The sequence below is a fragment of the Stylophora pistillata genome, chromosome 2 (genome assembly GCF_964205215.1).
Source record: "Stylophora pistillata chromosome 2, jaStyPist1.2, whole genome shotgun sequence".
Classification (NCBI taxonomy): domain Eukaryota; kingdom Metazoa; phylum Cnidaria; class Anthozoa; order Scleractinia; family Pocilloporidae; genus Stylophora; species Stylophora pistillata.
The window spans coordinates 31,689,315-31,711,566 of NC_142520.1; the positions used below are offsets into that span (position 1 = coordinate 31,689,315).

At 40.2% G+C, this 22,252-nt stretch overlaps 1 protein-coding gene, 1 non-coding gene and 1 pseudogene across 2 annotated transcripts; 1 reads left to right on the forward strand and 2 right to left on the reverse strand.

Moving 5' to 3' along the window:
• Window positions 1-2,694: 2,694 nt before the first annotated feature.
• Window positions 2,695-22,053, reverse strand: LOC111318880 (uncharacterized). The gene is made up of 7 exons (XM_088749420.1): window positions 22,016-22,053; window positions 20,317-20,372; window positions 7,413-7,526; window positions 7,054-7,179; window positions 6,422-6,655; window positions 5,251-5,409; window positions 2,695-4,913 (listed from the first exon to the last, which is right to left on the reverse strand). Exons 1-7 carry the CDS (start codon window positions 22,051-22,053, stop codon window positions 4,597-4,599), a joined length of 1,044 nt encoding a protein of 347 aa, XP_088605546.1. The 3' UTR covers window positions 2,695-4,596.
• On the forward strand, window positions 6,082-6,154 carry Trnaa-ggc (transfer RNA alanine (anticodon GGC)). The gene has a single exon. It is a non-coding gene; the product is annotated as a tRNA-Ala (tRNA).
• On the reverse strand, window positions 17,342-18,944 carry LOC148738338 (uncharacterized; annotated as a pseudogene).
• Window positions 22,054-22,252: the final 199 nt, after the last annotated feature.

Genomic DNA, 22,252 nt, shown 5'->3' on the forward strand with positions numbered 1-22,252 from the left:
TCGCTTAAGCTCCCTAATAAGCATAGTCGTACAACGATCACAACTCCACCACTTTCCCAACACGAGTGATACATTTCCTTAATTCGCGAACCGCTCTCTCCGACTCAAGTGTTGATTCGCTGAAATTTTAAGACCTGTCAAACCACAAATTAGCAAGAACGCTCTGGTTGGTGCGACATCGAAAAATACTTCAATTTGATTGGTTTGTGATACACCAAAAAATTGGGCCAATCACATTGCGTTGAGATACACCACAAAAAAAGATGCGCCAATCAGATTGCTTAGAGATAAACCAAACATATAACTAACATATAGTTATTTAAAAAAAAAAAAAAAAATTAAAAAATTGGGCATTGATTCGTGAGGCAAACAAATCCACCTCAGGGAGGTAATCTTAGGTATTTAATGCTTTAGTCAATATTGCTCTGTCAATCATCCACTCTGTGTTTGTACTGGTCTTCCTAGATTCCGCATCTGCCTTTAGATTTTCTACCCCTGGGATATGAATTGCGCTAAGCCAAATATGACGGGTTATTCACCATTCCCATATTCTTTTAGCGAGGTTGTTGCAATCCCAGGAGTGACTGGTTCCCATATGGTCAATAACAGCGATAGTTGTTGCGTTATCGATGCGCAATCTGATGTGGGTGTTGCGTAAATGCGAGCAGTAAGTTTGTAGCCCAAGAAAAGCAGCAAAAAGTTCAAGATAATTGATATGGTGGCGTATTTCTTCTACCGACCAGGAACCACCGGTACTGTTCTCATTATAGACAGCCCCCCCCCCCCCCAACCAGTGCGTGACGCATCTGTTGTAATTATATGCGAAGGGAGAGTGTGACTTATCACATTTTTGGCGTTAATCACGTTTTCTGACCACCATGTCAATTCGCCTATGGCCTCCGTAGATAGGGAGGTATGTTTATCGAAATCGCCGTGATGTGAGAGGTAGTTTTGTCTCTGTCCAAATGTCGGAAATACAGGGGACCGTACATTACTCCTGGGAAAGAGGAGATGACTTTCCCCATGATTTGAGCGACTTCGCGAATGGTCGGTGATTCTGAGCGGGAAAGCGTTAAACAATCCGCTCTAAGCGCAGAAGCTTTTTCGGGGGTAAGTCTAATGGTCATGTCGGCCGAGTTGATAATAAAACCCAAAAGGGAAATTTCCTTCGAAGGAGTAAAGACGGATTTGATTGGATGAATAATGAATCCTAATTCTTTGTTTGCACGTGACGTCGGCATAAATTAAAAAACCTGGGTCAGCCATGTTGGGGGATAAGCACGCGTTACAATCCCTGTAACGTAGCTGTCTGAAGTGTAAGTTGAAGGTGTTACGCATATACTTGTCAATGTCATGCATTCTAAACAGCTGTCAATACTTGTCATTAGGTATGCCAATGCAGACTATTTTAAGACTTGTGCTGTAGTTTGGATTGTAATACCTTTATTTTGTGTGAACGGTAAATTTTTTTGTTGGATACTACACCGCCCACGTGCTTTGCGGAAGCCGGTATGATCCTTTTACAGTTTTAGTTTCCCCTCTTATCATGCCACAACTCAGTGTTGTCTTTGGTTGTTTTGAATTTGGTTGTGTTACAGGTATGAACAAGCAAGCAATTGAAAAGTGGTAATTGTTTAAGCTTTCAAGGCTGTATGTTTCTTTTGTAATAAAAATTTTCCAAACTTGGCGCATACGTATATAGTTTAGTTTGAGATTCAAATAATTACTGATACTTGTGGGGTTGATGCTGTGTTTTCTAAATAGTGATAATAACAACACAAACTGGGGGATAACCACGCACATACTTTGCGGAAGCCGGTATTGTTCGTTGGTAAAGACAAAACCAGGTGAGTCTCTGGCTCCTATTGACAAAGCTGCCATAGTGTGCTATGCACTCACCAATTTATCAGAGTCCATAAATTGTACCATTTGATCGTGGTGAACTTACAACCAATTTCATTCCAGGTACTTCATGTACAATTGTTCATATAAAGGCTGTAGTTAAGGCTAACCACAATCTGTCATTAAAGAACTTCAGTAATTCTCAAGTTGACAAAAACACAGCTTTAAGGTACACCATTGACAAGCAACATTTGTTTAGTTTGTGTCACAGATGCTAGTCGTTAATAGATACCTATACGACAAACAACCATAAACGTGATTACCCTGTTTCTGTCGTTCAAGCGGGTTACCACCGAGCTCAACTTATTGATCGACATTCAGCATTACAAACGTCGCATAAGGAAGATTCCGACCGCATTCCATTCACTCTCACGTTTCACCCTCACAACCACTCAGTTAAATCCATCATTCTTAAAAACTTTAAATTACTTCAAAACGATCCAGAGACAAGCACTATCTTTTCGCAGCCTCCGCTCATTTCATTCAAACGCGACAAAAACATAGGCAATTTTTTGGTCAGAAGTTCTTTTCAGACTAATGACCAACCAGGTACTTTTAAATGCGCTCGTGCACGAAAACGTGTCCTTTCATTTACAACACTGATAAAATATCGGGACCTAAACGATCCATTAAGATCACCGAGCACTTCACGTGCACCTTCGCCAAAGTAATCTATTGCATAACTTGCACTTATTGCAAAAAGAGATACATCGGCGAAACAGGCAGAAGACTAGGTGATCGATTCCGAGAACACCTTCGAGACGTGGAAAGGAATGACAAGGACACATCGAAACCAGTCGTTAGACATTTTAATTTACCTAATTATTCTACGTAACATGAGGCAATCTGCGGTCTTTCCTTGCACTTAGTAGCACAGAAAGCCGTAAAAATCTTGAACAAAAGCTCATCTTTCAAACCGGCAGTCTAAATCCCACAGGGATCAACGAACGCTTTTCATTCCACTAATTTATTCATGTTTTTCTTGTTGCCATGTTCCCACCAAGAACGTAGCTCCATTTTCTGCCTTTAAAAGCACACACAACCCACAATTCCTCTATTCGCTCCGACGAAGGGCTAACGCTCGAAACGTCAGCTTTTGTAATCGTTACGGTGGCCAATTTACCATTTCAACTTTGTTGATATATCCAAATTATTTCGTTACTCCCACCGACGCAGCCCCAAACAGTTTCTTTCGAAACTATCAGCCTTTTAACAAGCAGATAGTCTTTTCCTGAATGCAATTTCAATTCATCGCCGGTTACCGCCCAGCATTTCTCTTTACACTTACTGTTATAAAATTTACATTCTTCAGTAGATGGAGTGCAACATTCCTTAATTACTTAGAGTACATGTCTAAAAATTGCAATAGAATTGCTTTTGTAAGTGTAGCTGATTTGCGCTTAGTGCACTAAGAATTTCAACCTTTTCTTTAGGTCAATAACGTTTTGTGTAGCTGTTCCGTTTTGGCACCAAAATTCAGTAGCAAAGAATGTGGAGTCGAATTAGCCTTTTTTATATTTAAATAGGCGCAACGAATTTAAATACTTGGAATTGTCTAACAGCCGACCGAACACATCCGCTAAAAGAACATGTAAAGAACCGTGTAAAGATTTATGGACTACCCAACAGAATTGTAAGTAACACTTCGCTGCGAATATTTCAGCCCCTCAAGTGTAATTTCATATTTAAAACGCATTTCATTCATTTCCTTTGCAGTTTGGCTGTTGCCGATGTTAACGTTGGCAACCAGCGTAGAAATAATCTATGCATCTGTCGCCTGTAAATTTAAGCAACGCTTAGTTACGTTAGCGCGAATCACTAGCCTTAAGGAAGATAGAACACCTCTACTTCATCGGGAGTAAAACTGAGACTCCCTGCTAACACTGTATCCTCTTCCTTTACTTCACTTGGAAAATAACTCTTTGCTGATAGCTGGCTTTCAACAATCCCTGCTTCCCTTTACGGAAGTTTTTTTCCCAGGATTTCTTAGTTTTGGCTGAGTACTAGCCATGGTGATGGTTTCATTTCATGACGACGCCATTTTGAGATACCTGGAAATGGACGCAGGATCTACTTCACTCTCTAAATGCGGAAAATGAGGTCACTGACGTGAAACGATCAGATGGCAGAAGCACTTTCTCCAAAGGAGGAAAACGTCGCCCCTGTTGTCACGAGTGCGAGTGAAACGACAGAATTAATTGCATTTACAGGAAAGTACCCCGCGAAGAATCCCGTTGTTACCTGACTTTGGTGAACGCGTAAAGATTAACATTTCAAAATGATTATGTGACGTGTCGTGGTTTTACGACTCTAAAATAGGTTATAAAAACCTGGCTATTCCGCAGGCTTTGTTTAAGCTGTTCTTTACTTCCCCCAGTTTAAATATGATATTGAACTACGTAATTTTGATTAGACATAAATAAAAACTTGATTGAAAGCACAAGCCGGATAAGCTGTTCATCCGACAGATCTTACTGCAAAGAATGTAACAATAATATCAATAACAAAAGTAAAGAACCTTCAACTTAAACTCCAGTTAACGCTAGGCATAACCAAAAGGCTGTGCACGAGTCGAGCTGAGTGGCCCATAACCGTGGAGGTCATCCTGGTCACTACGACTGAAGCATGTAGACTCTTGTTTATCACATGCAGGCATACTATTCTTCAAGAGGGATTGTTATTGAGATTCCAGCTTTAAGGGTGATAGAAAACCTCTACTTCATCGGGATTAAAATTGTAACTCCCAGCTAACACTGTATTCTTATCCTTTACTTCACTTGGAGCCAAGAAGGTTTGGCCAAGCCTGGCATATGAATGAGAATTTTGACCTGCGTTGTTCGCAATATAAATATCATGGCCCCCACCAAATGTTGGACCATAGCTTATGTCCATGTAAATGGCTTGAGAACCATCTTTCACCATACTCTTAAATGGCATCAGAACTTCTTTGTTTTCGAGCGAATAAATAAAAGCCTTGTCTGTCCTACGATAACCAATGTATGGATCGTCATCTAAAAGTCAAGATAATTAGCAAAAATTGCAATCTTTTAATGAGAAGTTTTTCACCTAGCTCACTTCGTCCCTCTAAAAACATTTGTTAAAACACAGCTGGGTTGAAAGAGATCATCTGATGACTTATTTGTTGCAAATTTTTTAAATGTATTTTTTACTTAGCTTACGTATTTTCTCTTCAGAAGCTGGTAACATAGAGCCGGATGTAAGATAAAACGTCTAATCTTATTCGGTGTACATTTTCATCATGAGGTTAGTAAACTGAAAAAGCTAGAGAGAAAAATACTGATATTTATATCCTATGGATATGATTTTATTAATAAAAATTTTCCTCACCACAGTAATCCCAATCATCATTGTAGTCAGCATCGAATGAACACCATAGTTTAAATGAAAGTTTCCTTATACAGGAGTCGTAGGAACGTCCTCTATACTTGAAAGGAAATACGCAACAGCGACCTGATGGGTCCTTTGTTCTTGCTCCCAGAGGACAACCTGCCAAGAAACAATTTAAATCAGTTAGTCATCAATAGAATTTTCCTTTCAAAACAAAAGTCATAAGAATTATTGATGAAATCTGTAAGATAGAAAAGGTATAATTACCTTCACAATGTTTTTGATATTGAGGTCATGATAATTGTTCTGCATTCTATATTAGAGTGCACATGAACGAATCAGAGAATTACTACTTTACTTCCACCCATAACACAGGTTATTATTATCGTGTCTAAATTGTCCGTAAGTTTAACGTAACATGTTCAAAATATTTCTTCCAGGGGCTGCAGCACGGTTGCAGTCATGAAATAGTAGGTATTCAGTGACTGATTGCTAAACGTCCTAGAAATGATGTCCTGTCAAAGCCATCAAAACCTCTCCCTTGTTTTCATATATTTGACTTTAGAACTTCAATTTTGTTTTCCGAAAATGAGAGGGCACGTTTGCCAACAGTCGTTCGCGTACTTCAAGTTGACTGACATCAAGCGGAGAAGAGGAGGGATGATACTACATCTACGCGTATGAGAGCGATCTTGGAAGTGAGGAGCACTATTTAAGCAATAGTGAATTTCTGTAACCGCACTTTAAATATATGATTCTCGTATATTCTTAGCATTTGATTCATCATCTTACGGGTTTATTACTAATCACCATCATGACCAGCTCCCAGTTGGCTTGTTAGCTCAGTTGGTAGAGTACTGCACTGGCATTACAGAGGTCATGGGTTCGGATCCCGTACAGGACTGAATTTTTTTCAGGTCTTAATTTCACTATTGCTTAAATAGTGCTCCTCACTTCGAAGATCGTTCTCATACGCGTTTCTGTAACCGCAGTTCATATATATGACTCTCATATATTCTTAGCATTTGATACTACATCTGTTGGGGATCCTTTTCAAATGTTGCCCAGGGAAACTTTCTTGATTGTATGTTTGGTAGCTGTGATATCGATAGGAACACTAATTGCGGGTAAGATCATGATTAGTGAGTTTAAAGGGGAAACGTTTTCTCACCCCATGGAACGTCAGTGTACCCTCCAAAAACATACTGGTCTTTCTGTATAACTGTTAGGGTATTTTTCTTTCCATCGCAAGCCGTGTGGAACTTCTCTCCAGTCCAACCATGTAAAGAGGCGCGGTAGCATAGCCACCAATTGGCATCATTTCCAACGGCAGGGACCAAGAATTCACGAAGATATGCGAGGTAAGATTCATTTTTCGACAGTATATTTGAGTTTTTTATATACCCTGCAACAGTCGAAATAGAAAACACGGATATGTCTCTATACATAGAAAAAGGCTCAACAGTTGATCTTCACCTCGGCTACTCTCCAACATCACAACACCTATGTTCCAAGTAAATTTTCTCCATATTATTTAGTTTGGAACTAAATACAGCCAAGAGGCAAAAAAGAAGACACCATATTTTCATCACCACTGTCCCTGCGCTGAAAAGTTGTGAATGTAAGGGTTCAAATCTTAAGATCTCTCATTTGCTTTTTATGAGCAGTTTTGGACTTTTTGCTTATTGCTTTACATATTTGCTTATCGTCATCTTTTATGCAATTTTCAGGTTACAAACTGCGTCACTCATCAAAGAAAACATTGGTTCATAATTGCTACAAGCCATTAAAATATTTACAAACCTTGACATGTGTGTCCGTCTCCGATGAACCCGGGTTTACAACTGCACATGAATGATCCTGGCGAATTTCTACAAACCCCACCAGTCAAACTACAAGTGTGAGTATTTTGAGCACACTCGTCAATGTCTGAAAAATGAAGTGTGTTTAATACTCATTACTTTGTGGCATGTAATGGTTTTATAAAGCTAAGGTAGCGGAACCGCCCTCTCACAAAACGAGCTGCTGAACAGGATGAACAGATTTTACATGATACCTAAAGAATATAATCATAAAGGCTAGAATTTGTCACTATATTGTTATTCCTTAATAATGACGCACTATCATTTTAGCATCCTAAACAAAGACTATCACCAGCTTACCTATTTCACAGTTTATTCCACTAAACCCAGTTGCACAGCTACATCTGTATTTGTTGATTTGGTCAACGCAGGTTCCTTTGTTTGAACAAGGACTGCTGGCACAGTCGTCGATATCTACAATTTAATTTAACAGCAAATCTCCAGTTGTCTTTGGATTATTAAACAATATGATTGGAACGATAGAAATTTCAGACTTAATTCAAACTTTACTTGTAAAATGTCATTCTCAAAATGCGATGAAAATAATAATAATAATAATAATAATAATAGAAATTATAATAGTTTATTGGAAAATCAATATCGCAGTCGTTAGACTGACTTAGACTGGTAATGCTATGAAATATCAAATGAAAATTGCAAATTTCCGATTGAAGCCATAATGAAGGACTTTTTAAAACGATCAATACGATGGCGGGGTTCAATAAAGAGTCTGGTATTTCTTAATGGGTATCTTGTGTTAATGTTGAAAGCTGGAAGTAGGTTGAATGACTTGTGGTTTGGGTCGTTTACTATGTTTACGAACAGTTTCTCACATTAAAGTTGACAACGGCTAGCAAGAGATGTTAAGTTGGAAACTTCCAATCTTCTGGTGTATGATAGACCAGGACCATTAATGATAGACAGAGCCCGCTTCTGAATTGTTTCCATTTCGTTGCTAAGATATGATGGTAAAGCGTAGTGAAATACGGGTGAACCGTATTCGACGACCCCACGTATGCATGAAGAGTAGAACCTCACCATATCCGCGACAGACACTTTCGCGCGTTTTAGTTGGCTCAGAAGATACATACGTTTGATGTTTTTTTAATGATATAATTTACGTGGCAGTTCCAGTTAAGGTCATTACTGATGATTACGCCAAGGACTTTAACTTTCCTGACGAGCTCGAGTTCTTTACCATTCATCATGGGGGGGGGGGGGGGGGTGGGTTGCATTTCGATTCGGACCTGGAGGAAGATATACGAATTTCTTTACACTAATCTTTTTTGGAGGTGAACTTTAAACTCGTGGATTGGGTGCAGATCAAGTCAATGGCACAACAGGGAAATCGTCAACATATTTTCAAAGGCTAACTCCATTGACATCTAGGTCATTAATTATAAGAATGTAAAGCCATGGTCGCAATTTGGTCCCCTGAGGGACATCTGCTGAAACTAAGGACCAATTGGAAAAATACCATTGCTCAACTTAAATCTGTATTGAAGGTTGGTCAGAAAATCAATGACCCAGGCCACGACCCGGTATGGTAATTCGAGAGATTGGAGCTTCAAAACCAACAGGTGCTGATCGATTGGATCAAAAGCTTTGTGGATATCAAGAAACGAAACCCTCACCAATTTACCATTTCCACCCGTAAGATCTAATCAGGGTGTATGTGGTACGGTACCGTGTTGTCGAGGATCAATCTGTTTGAGAGCTGGTTTTATAAAACGTTCGACAACGAACCGCGAGTTGGAAAATCGACCAACTGCTTTAATCTAAATTTCCTGGAAAATCTACTAACATCTAGTTTGTTAAAACCACCGACAAGGATTAAGCTACAGTTTAGGAAAGTTGATTCTATGGAGAAGGCTGATTGGTTAAGTATTCCAACATCGCAGCAGCATTGGCAGAGGGTGGATGGTAGACAATTCCAATAACAATTGATGAGAGACATCTTGGTAGACGAAAAGGGCGAGTTTTAATCCAGAGGACCTCTAAGGCGATAACATGATACTGATGTAAGACTTCGTATGGAATAGAGTTCTTTATATAAGTACAGACGCCACCATTAAGATTGAAAATAAACGATTTATTCACTAAATGTAACGAAAAACTTAGACATTACTCTTCATTTGGACCATAGCTACCCAAACGTCGAGCTTACGTTTTGCAATACGTCAGAAACTCGAACACAGTCTCCACTCACTCGGACCCAGTGTCCACTCACTCAATACGCAACGCCTTACACAAATTGAAAATAAAATAACACAGAACATAAATTTTCAGTTCGGAACATCCTCCCGCCTGATGCAGGGAGTGCATCACTACAGGTAACTTGTCAACAAAGTTCAATTAAGTTCAACTGAAATGTTCAACAATGTCTCATCAAGTTCAGTTCAGTTCAGCAGCGAAGTCAGCATCACAGGCTTCAAATAGGTGTAGCCGTTGTATTGGACGACGGGTAACACTTCCACGTGAGGTCCGAAGAGTAACGGACCGGATAAGACCATCGCGGCGTATGTGGGTATCTTCCACTCGTGCACGTGACTACTGACCCCGAGCTAGGCGATCCTCACTCACAAGGACCGACTCACCTTTACGGATTTCACGACCAATCTTATGCTATTTCTTGAAGGGTGTCAGGGATTTCAGATACTCTGCATGCCAACACTTCCAAAATCCGTTTACGAGGCTGTGATGATACTGAAAACGTTTGGTGAGGGCTCTTGACGTCTGTTCTAAAATACGAGTGTCTTTAGTCGGACATGCTTGAAGATTTCTGCCAATCAGAATATGTGCAGTGGTAATCACACTGTAGTCATCAGGGTCTGCACCAGGGTAATTAAGAGGACGACTATTTAGCTATGCTTCAATTTCAGCCAAAATAGTAGTTAACTGCTCGGCATCTAACATTGCTTTGGCAAATAGTTTCTTCAATTGCGTCTTGACACTCTTTATAAGTCGCTCATAAGACCCACCCCACCATGGGGCCTTCTCCACGATGAACTTCCACTGAATCTTCTTTTCGGAAAAACACTCTGGGTCTCGTCGGATTCCAATACTCTCCAACATTGCCGTAGCTCCTTGTTAGCAGCCTTGAGAGATTTTGCATTATCTGACCAAAAAATGCTGCACATTCCTCTTCTTGCAATCATGCGTCTCAAAGCAAGGAGAAAGAACTCAGCCATCATATCACACACCAACTCTAAGTGTACCGCACGGGTAACTGCCCATGTAAATAAACAGATATAGACTTTATCACCACTGTCTTTCAATACAAAGGACCGGCAAAGTCTAGACCCACATTAGCGAACGGCGACGAAAGCTTAATTCTGTCTTCGGGAAGTGGTACCATCCGCTGACCAAAGGGCTTTGTTAAGTAATGGCGACAAATTAGACAGTTCCTTAGTGTCTGACGAACAGTTGATCGTCCTTTGATCAACCAAAATTTCTGTCGCAAAACATACAAAGTGTGTTCAACTCCAGCACGTAGTTCACGACGGTGAACATCATCAATCGGCAACTTAACAAATGGATGGTTAGAAGGCAAGATAACAGGATGCTTCTCTTCTTCTGGTAAGAGTGACTTGTGAATTCTTCCTCCAACACGAAGAACACCACTAGTAGGACACATGAACGGATTCAAATTGGCCAGGTTGCCGTCCTTCACTGGACCATGCTGTTTACTTGACGTAATTTCTTCAGGAAAACTTGCTTTTTGTACGTGAGATATCAACTATCTTTCTGCATTTTGTATCTCTAAAGCGGTTAAGATGCTGTCAATTCTTTCGTATTCTTTCACCCTTGAGTCGCTAACAAATCTTTTGACCCAAGCAACAGTTATTAGCAAGCGACTATACTTGCTGAACCTTATGAAGTCAATAAATGGCTCCTTGGGTTGCACAACACAACTGACAATAGCTATACTCTTCCTCTTTGGATCAACCAATTCATTGGAAGGTTTTGACCTTAAATCCTCGGGCCAATCCTTTTCAGACTCTTACAACCAAGGGGGTCTTTTCCACCACAAATGACTCTCTCATAACTGACTTGCAGATATACCTTGGGTGGGTAGATCGGCTGGGTTCTGCGGTCCTGGTAACAATACCTCCAAACACTGGGATCTAATTTCAATAACACGATTGGCAACGAGTGGTTTCCACTGTGAGGCTGCTCCTCTGATCCAATGTAAAGTTGAAGAATTGTCTGTCCAACAGACAATGCGGCTAATGGGACAATCGATTGCACCTTTGACATAGGTGCAAAGTCTAGCGGTAATTACAGCAGCCATCAACTCTAAGCTTGGTAAGGTAATCTTCCTTACAGGAGCAATCGGGTCTTTGACATTACAAGACTGGTAGATGCCTTTCCATCTTCACGAACAACTCTCAGATAAACTGCAGAGGCATAAGCATCTTCCGACGCCTCCCCAAATGCGTGTAGCTCCACTTTAGGATTCTGACTTAATGGAAAATCAGAGTAACATCTTGGAATGTGAAGGTGTTCAAGTTCTGAAAGCTCTTAACACTGTTTCCATTTCAATGAGACCTTAACGGGAACGTCTTCATCCCATCCAACACCTTGGGTCCACAAACTTTGCAGAATCAATTTTGACCTCACTGAAGAGGGTGCAATTAGACCAATCGGATCAAATATCTTTGCTCCTAGAGACGCCAACTTTCTTTTAGTGTACACTGTCTTCGATCTCGACTTAACAATGTCAACATCAATTGCAAAGAAGAGGCTGTCAGTTATCGTATTCCACTTTAATCCTAATGCTTTCGTGATTGGATGTGATTCTGCTAGATTACTCTCCAGGTTGACAAGACTAACAGCTGTTCTGTCCTTCTCGGTTATGGCCTCCATAAGCTCAGAAGAATTACTTGACCATTTGTCAAATTAAAGGCAGCTTTCTGCTTAAGGTCAGTTGTACTTCGCTGCAATTTCCGTGTTTCCAGCACGTTGTCTCTCCCTGAAGCAAAGTCATCAACATAAGTGTTCCTCAAAATTTCGTTTGATTCAACAGGGAATGTTTCTTCACATCTTTTCATATGCATGCTCTTGAATAGTACCGATGGCAAGAAACAACTCCAAATGTAACCCTTGTCAGTCTGTGAATCTTAGGCGTGGCCTTGCGGTCCAAATCTCTCCATAAGTACCGGTGTGAATCTCTGTCTTCCTCTTTTAACAGAATCTGCAGAAACATCTTCTCTATGTCATCCATTATGCCAACATTATTCTTTCGAAAACGCAGAAGAGTTCCGACCAAATCTGGCTGCAATGCTGGGCCTGGCTCTAAGCAGCTGTTCAGAGAGATACCAAAGTTATCTTTCGCTGATGCATCAAACACAATTCTTGTCTTGGTTGTCTGCTTGTCTTCTCTGATGACTGCATGATGTGGCAGATAGAACACAGGACGCCCAACATACTTGTTAATCGCTTCTCTGTACGACATAGCTTTTATTGCTGTTGGAGCAGATTCTTTTCTAGATTGTACAACCTACTTTCTGCTTGCCGGTAATTATCTTTCAATGCAACATGATCTTCCTTCCATGGTAAGGATACTTCATGGCGACCATCATTGTAGGTTAGTGTCTCTTTAAACTTCTTCAATACCACATCTTCAACATGTGTAGTAGAAACTGACTGTCAGCAGGTCTAACACCAATGGACTCCAAATCCCAGAACTTTTGAAGTGTTTCATTCAATTGTTCCTCAAAACCAATTTGAGCATTCATAGAAACAGTACATTCTTGGTCATGACCACCTGTTGGTCCACAGAAGACCCAACCCAAAGTTGTGTGAACTGCAACTTGCTCACTGGAACCCCCTCTTATAATGTCCCTCGTCACCAAGGAATGATTGAAATCCAATCCAGTAAGCACATCAATCTCCTGTTCATACCTGGGGAACTCTTCACGAAATGCTCTATTTCGAAGGTGAGACCATCTTGCTGGATGAATATCCACAGCTTCAGCTGGCCGGCATATCACTTCTGTAGTAAGTGCTTCAATACACTGAGGTTGTCCAGATTTGTCAACAGGTGCCACAGTAAATGCAATTCTCTTCCGCAAAGTGCTTTGGTAGCCTCTCCTCCAAGTCCAGAGGCTGCGATTTTGACACTTCCCATCAAGACCAAGCTCATCAATTACACTCTGCCGAACAAACGATGTTTGAGAACCAGGATCAAAGAAACATCTCACAACCTTTGAACACCCATTCAATCCATACAAAATAGCTCGTACAATCTGCAGAATCACTTTTCCACCTGAGCCCACTGCAACAGAATTTGCAACAACTGAAGATGACACAGGAGGACCTGACGACGAGGATGGTAATTCGGGGGCTGACTTCTCCTTGACTTCTTCCAAGTGAGGCCGAGCTGAATCCTCATGCAGGAGACTCTGATGTCTTCCTTGGCAGTGCTTGCATGGAGGTTTCTGGCACATTTCAGCTCTATGACCAGATTCAAAGCAACGGTAACACAGGCCTTTAGACGTTGCCTTTCTGAACCTTTCTTTCACAGGCAATGACAGAAAACTGACACATGATTCCAAACCATGGTTTTTGTAGCAAATGGCACACTTGCCCTCTTGCGATGTCGCACATAATGCAGAGGTGGATGATTTTTGTAAGCGGTTAAACTTGAAACGGTTTTCACGATTTCCCGGATTTTCTTTTGCTGGTGTTTTTTAATCAAGAGGAGGCTGGGAAGACTCTTTAGCTCTTATCAATTGTTCCAAGAAAGCAAATAGTGTTTTTACTTCTACACAGTCCTGCTCAGCTTTTTCCTCACTGAGCGTCAGTTACCATTTTTCCACAACTTCCTTTGGTAGCTTGTCCACCATAAAGGGCACCAGAACTGGAGCCAAAGTTTCAGAGTTAAACTTTTCACCCATGGACTCGACAGAACGAACATCACCTATCACTTCATCGTAAACTTTACGCATGGAGGTAGCATCATCACAGTTCAAACGTGGCAAATGGATCAAGTATTAACCTTGTGTGCCCAAATCTTTCCTTCAGGATTTCTAGAGCTGGTTGATAATTCGCTTGAATCACTGCAAAACCTTTCACTCCTTAAGCGGCTGAACCCTTTAGCGACCTCATCAAATACTCTAGTTTTGGACATCTGCCCACGACGCATTGTGAACTACCGAAACTTTTATCGACTGATAATAGGGTTGCCAATTCAAGACATTACCGTCAAAGGTTGGTAGATTGATCTTGGGTAGCTTAACTTCTACTTGAGAAGATGACTGGGACGCGGGTGGATTGCTTCCAACCAATTTCACTTCTGAAATATGTTTACTTGCAAGATAACTCGTCATTTTGGCCATGCTTTCAATTACACGCGCTTCGTACTCATTGTGACTCTCACATTCGGCATCAATGTTTGCATCTTCCAGCATAGTGCACATTGTGCCTTACACTTCTTGCAAATCGCTCCACTCACTTGCGATATTATCCTTCAACACTTGAACTCGTGCATGATTATCTTCTTGTCACAGGGCTTCATCGATTGACTTTAACGTGTCTGTGACAGATTTTCTCAGAAATATGCTCTTTTTCTTGATGGCTTCCAAATCTTTCGACATTTTCAAACACCACAAATTTCACTGACCTCAACTAATGGAAGTAACACAGTTTCTGCAAATTCACAGAAGTTCCACTCGATCAAGGTGCTGATGCAATACACATGTGTTTTGGCGCCAATCGCCGATATACGAAACCTAACTTCTTCGCAGCAACAAACGGAAGTCCAACACTGCTTTTCGCTCGACCAATCGTCGATACGGTTTCTCCAAATGAATCCAGATCAATCCGGCTCGAAGGACCATGAAAATAAACGATTTTTTCACTAAACGTAACGAAAAACTTAGACATTACACTTCATTTTGATCATAACGACCCGAACGTCGAGCTTACGTTTTTACAATACGTCATAAACTCGGACACAGTCTCCACTCACTCGGACCCAGTGTCCACCCACTCAATATGCAACGCCTTACACAAATTGAAAATAAAATAACACAGAACATAAATTTTCATTTCGGAACAAAGGCCTATAGAGGCTTTGCACGGTCACGTGAAATCATAGCAACCGTTACTACGTCGCCATGACAGGGGGCAAGTTAAACAAACATGGCGGCAAAAGAGAAGAAGCGTGTGCCTTCGCTGCCGAAATATCGCGATTCTTTAAACGCCAGATGAAATATACGAAAAATATACGAAAAAAAGCTCGAAATGATAGCAGATATCGATCCTTATAATGTAACCAACCAGTTTTTCACCGATTCGATGGAAATGTGGCCCGATGTCGAATACATCGATATGGTAAATTTCCTGCTGCTATCGACGATTACTACACTCAAGAGCAAGTTAAAGCTTATAAAAGCCTCGAGGCATACCAGTTTTTTGTCGCGGACTGGGTCAGATGTATATTCATAGGAAAAGCAACAGATGATGTGAAAATTCTCATCGGAAAGGTACGCATTTTTCGTTTAAGTTCGGTACTCGATATGGTCACTACAATTCAAGTCGTTTCTAAACTTAATGTGTGTTTATCAATGTTTCCCTTCAGGTTAATCATTCACAGAGACTAACCGATACTGCTGTAGAGCCATGGTTTGCGGCTAAAAGCGATGGAACAATTCTAACAGACAATTGCAACTGTATGGCGGGTTTGGGCAAAGTATGCTCACATGTTGGAGCGATGTTGTTTGCTGTCGAAGCCGGAGTTCCTTCCAAAGAATGTCAACTTACCAGAACCACTGACTAGACTTTATAAAATGAAGAGGAACTGTCCGCAATGGACCTTGAAGGGTTAGTCGAAAAATCAAAGGAAATCTTCAACTCATTAAAAGTTACTGAGGAACAATCTGTGCAAATCGAAGAAACAACACGACAGCAAAGCAAGTCAAAGTTGTGGTTTGAGATGAGGTGTGGTCGAATAACAGCAAGCAAATCTCCTCAAGCTTGCCATACCAATCCTGATACACTCTCTGTCAGCTTGATTAATGTTATCTGCTATGGATCTCATTTCTCCTCAGATGCAACAAAGTGGGACTGTGATCATGAAAAACAGGCATTAAAGGAGTATGAGCAGGTAAATATCAAAAATATTTTATATTTTGTCAACCTGAGTTCCCCTACTTATCTATATATTGTTATTAAAAACTAGATCATTGGATAATGCAATTCAAGACTTTTTATTGGCTTAGCCATTATGGTATATCAGCCAATATACCATAATCTACAAATATGGTAAGCGTACGTGTCAGCTTAAAATCAAAAGGGAGCTAAAAATTTAATAAAATTTAATAATTTAATTTAACGTTTTTAATAAAACAATTATTCCACTCGCGCTTGTTGGATATGAGATGATTATAGCCAACTCGGTGCTACGCGCCTCGTTGGCTATCTATCATCTCATATCCAACGCGCGCTCGAAGAATAATTGTTAATTATTGTACAGGTTATGCAAAGCAAACATGAAAACTTCCACATAAAGGAGTATGGTTTGGTTGTCAGTCCCCAGTACCCTCACCTTGGTGCATCCCCAGATTCCATGTCGTTATGTACTTGTTGTGGCCAAGGCGTTCTAGAAGTGAAGTGCCCATCTAGCATCAAAAGTTCCAAGATTCCAGATGCCATTCATGGAAACAGGGATTTTTACGTGGAAGAGACGTGATGGCGAGTTCCAGCTCAAGCGAACCCATCCATACTTTGCAAAAGTGCAACTCCAACTTGCATTGACTTCTACTGAGTTTACTGATTTTATTGTTTGGACACAACTAGGCATACATATAGAGCGAATTACAGCTGACAGCCAATTCACTGAGAGTCACCTGGAAAAGGCTAAGAAGTTTTACCTCTGTGGCATTCTTCCAGAGCTTCTGGTATTTCACTAGGCCCAAGAGAAATGATGATGTTTTGTATTGCTTTTGTAGAGTTAAATTTGAGGATTCTCTGGTAATCAGTTGTACTAATAACAGGTGCTTATTTCGCAAATTCCACACAAAATGCTGTGGACTATCTAAGAAATCATCTATTAAGACATGGCTTTGTTCAGACTGCAGGAGATTGAAAGTAGCAGAATCAAGACAGCATTGATGAACAATAGTTTATTGGTTTTATTTGTATACTTTATTTATTAATATTCAAAATTTTAAATACTTTGTATGTAGTAATGACAAGTGCAAATATTTTGTAATATGTTATTATTAAACCATTGAAAATTTTGTTATTTACTGACACAAAAGTAGATTAGTGAAACATTTCTATATCACTGAAACAAATTTTTGTTCAGAGTGAAACCCAGGGGCTACTGAGTGGGTCCGGGAGATTTTCTTTCCTCTTTTCCAAAGTCTCCCTGGCCCCACTCAGTAGCCCCTGGGTTCCCGAAGATGAATGAAAACACAAAATGTGTGGTTAATCTGAATCAATCTAATCCAATGTCATTCAATGACTCCCTCTGCCTTATTGTTATAATATTACATTTTGCATACCATACATTTAGTGACTTTTTTATTAACTGATTTCAATCTGGTGGAACAACTGACTTACAAATAGTAGTCAAGGCACAACAAACAAATGCTATTTTATCAAGTAAACACGGTTCTCGATCATTCTCTGTTTTAACATAATCAATTTGAATTATACCATGTTCTAAGATGGAATACTTCTGTCGCACGCAGCCAATCACTCTTTCCACATGTATCCTGACATTCGCTATAGTTCGTGTGGTTTCAATATCCAATGGGGCTAGTTATCGTTTTCCTCTAGTGAAGGCTGGAATCTTTAATCTAGCAGCATAAAGTCCACAGCTGTCTTCAATGTCGAGGCTTCAATCAGCAAGGACCAAGTCTCCAGTAGGTTTTCAGTATCAAGTAGGTTTTCTAAGATCCCACAGTGCTCTGTAATAAAATTATCAGAGGTCCTTCCTCCCCATCCTTTGGAAATAAATGAAACAGTTCCTTGAGGGGTTATCCCAATCAAGAATTTGGCAGTATTGTGATGCTTATACGAGGACCATGTTTTTGCACGGGCCAACAAATCAGATGGATGGTCTATGAAGACTTGGAAGCAGTCAATTATCACAGCACAGGATGAGAATTTTTGTCTAAAACTTGCAGGCATGGTTAGTTGTAATGCATCTCTGTCAGGCCAGTGTACAAGGAAATACATACTTGAGTACATTACTCCAATGCAACTTTGAAACACTCTTGATACTGTAGAAGCATGTTTGCCAAATCTATATCCAAATTGCTGAACATGCAAATTTCAACGAAGTCTCATTAATGTTATCAAGAGCTGTTGGAACTTGGTTAGTGAAGTACGGCATGGAAGTCCAGGACTAATGAGTTCAAGTACAGCAAGGAACACAGACATAGTTGTCGAACCAGTGTAAAACTTGAGCTTTTCTTCGTCTTTCGCCAAGCTTTCTCTCGTTAATTCAGAGGCTAAATGGGCAGATTTTGCCTGTTTCTCGAGCAGTTCTAAGTCTATTAATGTCATATCAGTTTGAATCTCGATTGAAATTGTTTGTTTTGGTCTCGGTTCGTCAGAAACCGAACATACTTCTTCTTGTATTTCGTCGGGTCGAAGGTTGATCGATTCCACGGTACCGACACTTTCAACGACGTTTTCTTGCGTTATGTTTTCCAAGTGCTATTCTCTTTTTGACTGACAATCTTTCAAATCCACGTTTGTGGCGTTTGAGAGTGGATTCCTTCGAAGCACGACAGACAGATGCCGACGAGTGACCCATAGCAATTGAAGGTGCCCAGTTTGGATTAGCTTCTTCGTAAACTGCTGCTAGTTCTCCTAAAAGTAAACAGATAAGTGATAAGTTTAGAAAATAACATAACTATAGAGCATCTAGATTAATATTAAAAGATTCTTTTTAATTTCATACCTTTGTGAAAGTGAACTGAGCAAACCAAAGGATTCTTGATCTCTCCGTTTGAGACGGCATCGCGACGAATGTTTGCAAGCCATTCATCTATCTCCTCTACGGCTTGATATTTCTCTTGTTTGGTCGCCTTTATTGCCTATGACTTTCGAAACATTGAAAAATCGTAAATTTTCATTCTTTTTCGAGCTATTTGAGCATCCTACTACACAGGAAAACTTCCCTATGTTGACAGTACGCTTGGATTGTGTTTTTTGGCCCCCTGTCGTGGCGGCGTAGTAACGGTGGCTAGGATGTCACGTGACCATGCAAAGCCTCTATAGTGCGATCTAAACGTGGAATATTATAACCAGGTATGACAATGGTATCGTCAGGAATTAAATCACTCAGCCATGTCTCAGTAAAATAATCAAAGTCGACGGAGGAATTAAGCACGGTATAACGAATTTCATCAATCTTTGGAGCAAGTGACATAGTATTAGAGAGCAGAAGAGCGGGAACATGAGCTGAAAGGCAACTCCGTTGATTTGAGTTAAAGCTGGAAGCTGGATTCGCGGTTGATGTTATTGCAGAAAAAGGTGTTGTTGCGAATATGTAACAAGTCCGTATGCAAATTGGTTATTTCACTGCCAGGGACACTAAAAGTGATGTTTTGAAAATTTGTAGATTCCCTTTCAAGGTCGACAGCTATAGAGTGTTGTTTTCTGGCACCGGCACGGTAACCACGTCTAGTAGGTGTTGTTCTTGTTAGCCGAAGTTGGGTAAGCGTCTTCCACAATGAAGAGTTCAATCGCTGTAGCTTTAACTTTGAAAAAGTAGCGTTCAGGGCAGGTCGAGAGTACGTGTGGGCCATTGCGAGACTAGCTGAAGAGAATTGATGTAAATAATAGGGCGTAGAGGCAGCAAAACCCAAGAAAAAATATATAAAATTCCTAAAAATTCCTAAAAATTCGGGAGCAAAGAGGGTTTGCTGCCTATCGGGCGCTCCCTCGTTTCTTCGCTTCTTCTTTCATCAGTAGATCTTGCTAGTTAGCTACAGAGATTTGGCAAGATCATTGAAAATTGTTCTGTGGTAAGAGGAATTATTTTCAATTTATACATAACTCCATAACTCCATAAAATGTCTTTGGATTAAAGAATTTAGTAAATGCCAGTCGACATCTGTAGTGATATCTATAAATCGGGTCGATGCAGTTGTCATCGATCTTGAAAATGTTACAGAAACAATAATTAATTCCTATAATATCCACTTTCAAGTAGAATAAAAAACATCGTTTAGCAAACCTGTTTCACAATGAGCGCCAGTGAATCCTTGTAAACATGTGCAGTTGTATCCATTACTTTATATGTGGACGATCCTTCGCAGTAAAGCACTATTTGAGCAATAGTGAAAATCAGACCTGAAAAAAATTTCAGGCCTGTACGGGACTCGAACCACTGACCTCTGCGATACTAGTGCAGCGCTCTACCAATTGAGCTAACAAGCCAACTGGGAGCAGGCCATCAAATTAATTCGACATAAACCCGTAGATGATAAATCAAACAACAACAAACATATGAAACATATGTATGAACTGCGGTTATCAAACGTATATGTGCACGATCCTTCGCAGTAAAGCACTATTTGAGCAATAGTGAAAATCAGACCTGAAAAAAATTTCAGGCCTGTACGGGACTCGAACCACTGACCTCTGCGATACTAGTGCAGCGCTCTACCAATTGAGCTAACAAGCCAACTGGGATAGTGCTTTACTGCGAAGGATCGTGCACATATACGTTTGATAACCGCAGTTCATACATATGTTTCATATGTTTGTTGTTGTTTGATTTATCATCTACGGGTTTATGTCGAATTAATTTGATGGCCTGCTCCCAGTTGGCTTGTTAGCTCAATTGGTAGAGCGCTGCACTAGTATCGCAGAGGTCAGTGGTTCGAGTCCCGTACAGGCCTGAAATTTTTTTCAGGTCTGATTTTCACTATTGCTCAAATAGTGCTTTACTGCGAAGGATCGTGCACATATACGTTTGATAACCGCAGTTCATACATATGTTTCATATGTTTGTTGTTGTTTGATCCATTACTTTGCTGGATACAGGCCCCTTCATTGTAACATGGATTTTGTTCACAGCCCAAAATTTCTGAATAGAAAAAAACTTTAAAACGCGCTTTAAGTGATTTAAGGGATGCTTTTTCTTTATTCGTGCTTCAGGAAAATGTTTTGCTGATATAGGAAGGCTTTTGCATCATAAGTCATTTTTGATGTTCATAACTGTGACAGTTATAAGGGTCAGGAGACAATCTCGAAGCCTTTATCCCTTTTAAAATCCTCCCGTTTGTCTTTGTAAATGGTGTGTCGTGTATCATAAAGCACTTCCCAATCGAGCCTGGTAAAGCCAAATCAACACAAAATAGACTTGCAGATCTCTACTGATACTATCTTCCATCACAATTTAACAACAGATCACTCGAACAGAAGTCACAAAATACTCTGGGAAGATCCACGAGATATTAAAGGCGCAAAAATTCCTTTTAATGGTGTGCCTTTCATAATTTTGGGAAAGAAAGTGTTCGATCGTCAGCACGGCAAAGATAGAAAAGCTGGAGAGAAAAGGAAACGAAAAGATGCAGAATAGGTAAATGAAATATTGCACTGTATACGTACATACACATATTTTTCTCATCCGCGACATTGGTGTTACTACTGTCACCTATGGCTTGCTAACCCGAAAGGTCAGATACACATATCTCTGGGTCATATGACATTGATCTCAGAATACTTTTACGACAAACGCGATAACACTTCAATCTCGGCTAAATTGAAGATGGTTTAGAACTTACCAATTATAAAAACCTTTCACTGACGTATGCTGCTGACAAAAGAGAAAATAAACGCAATTCTACGCTTTTTGATTTCTATCAAGCTGTCGTATGTCGGCTCCTTATCTTTTAAGGCATCACTCAATGACACTTCTGTTTGTTCACATTCCAAAAAATAGCTTGAGAAATGCACTATCACTCATCTTAGGCTGATATAATTATCTTCTACAGAAGCATAGTTAATCGAGGGGGGTCACAAAGATTTCGTTTTCAAGAAAAGAAGATTTCTTGTTCAAGACACACGGAAGTTTGACTGCAAAGCACAGATAAAAATGCGAGAAATTTAATTTTTAGCAGAGCACAAGGTAGTTCCACTCATGTACTGACAGAATGAATTCGGTA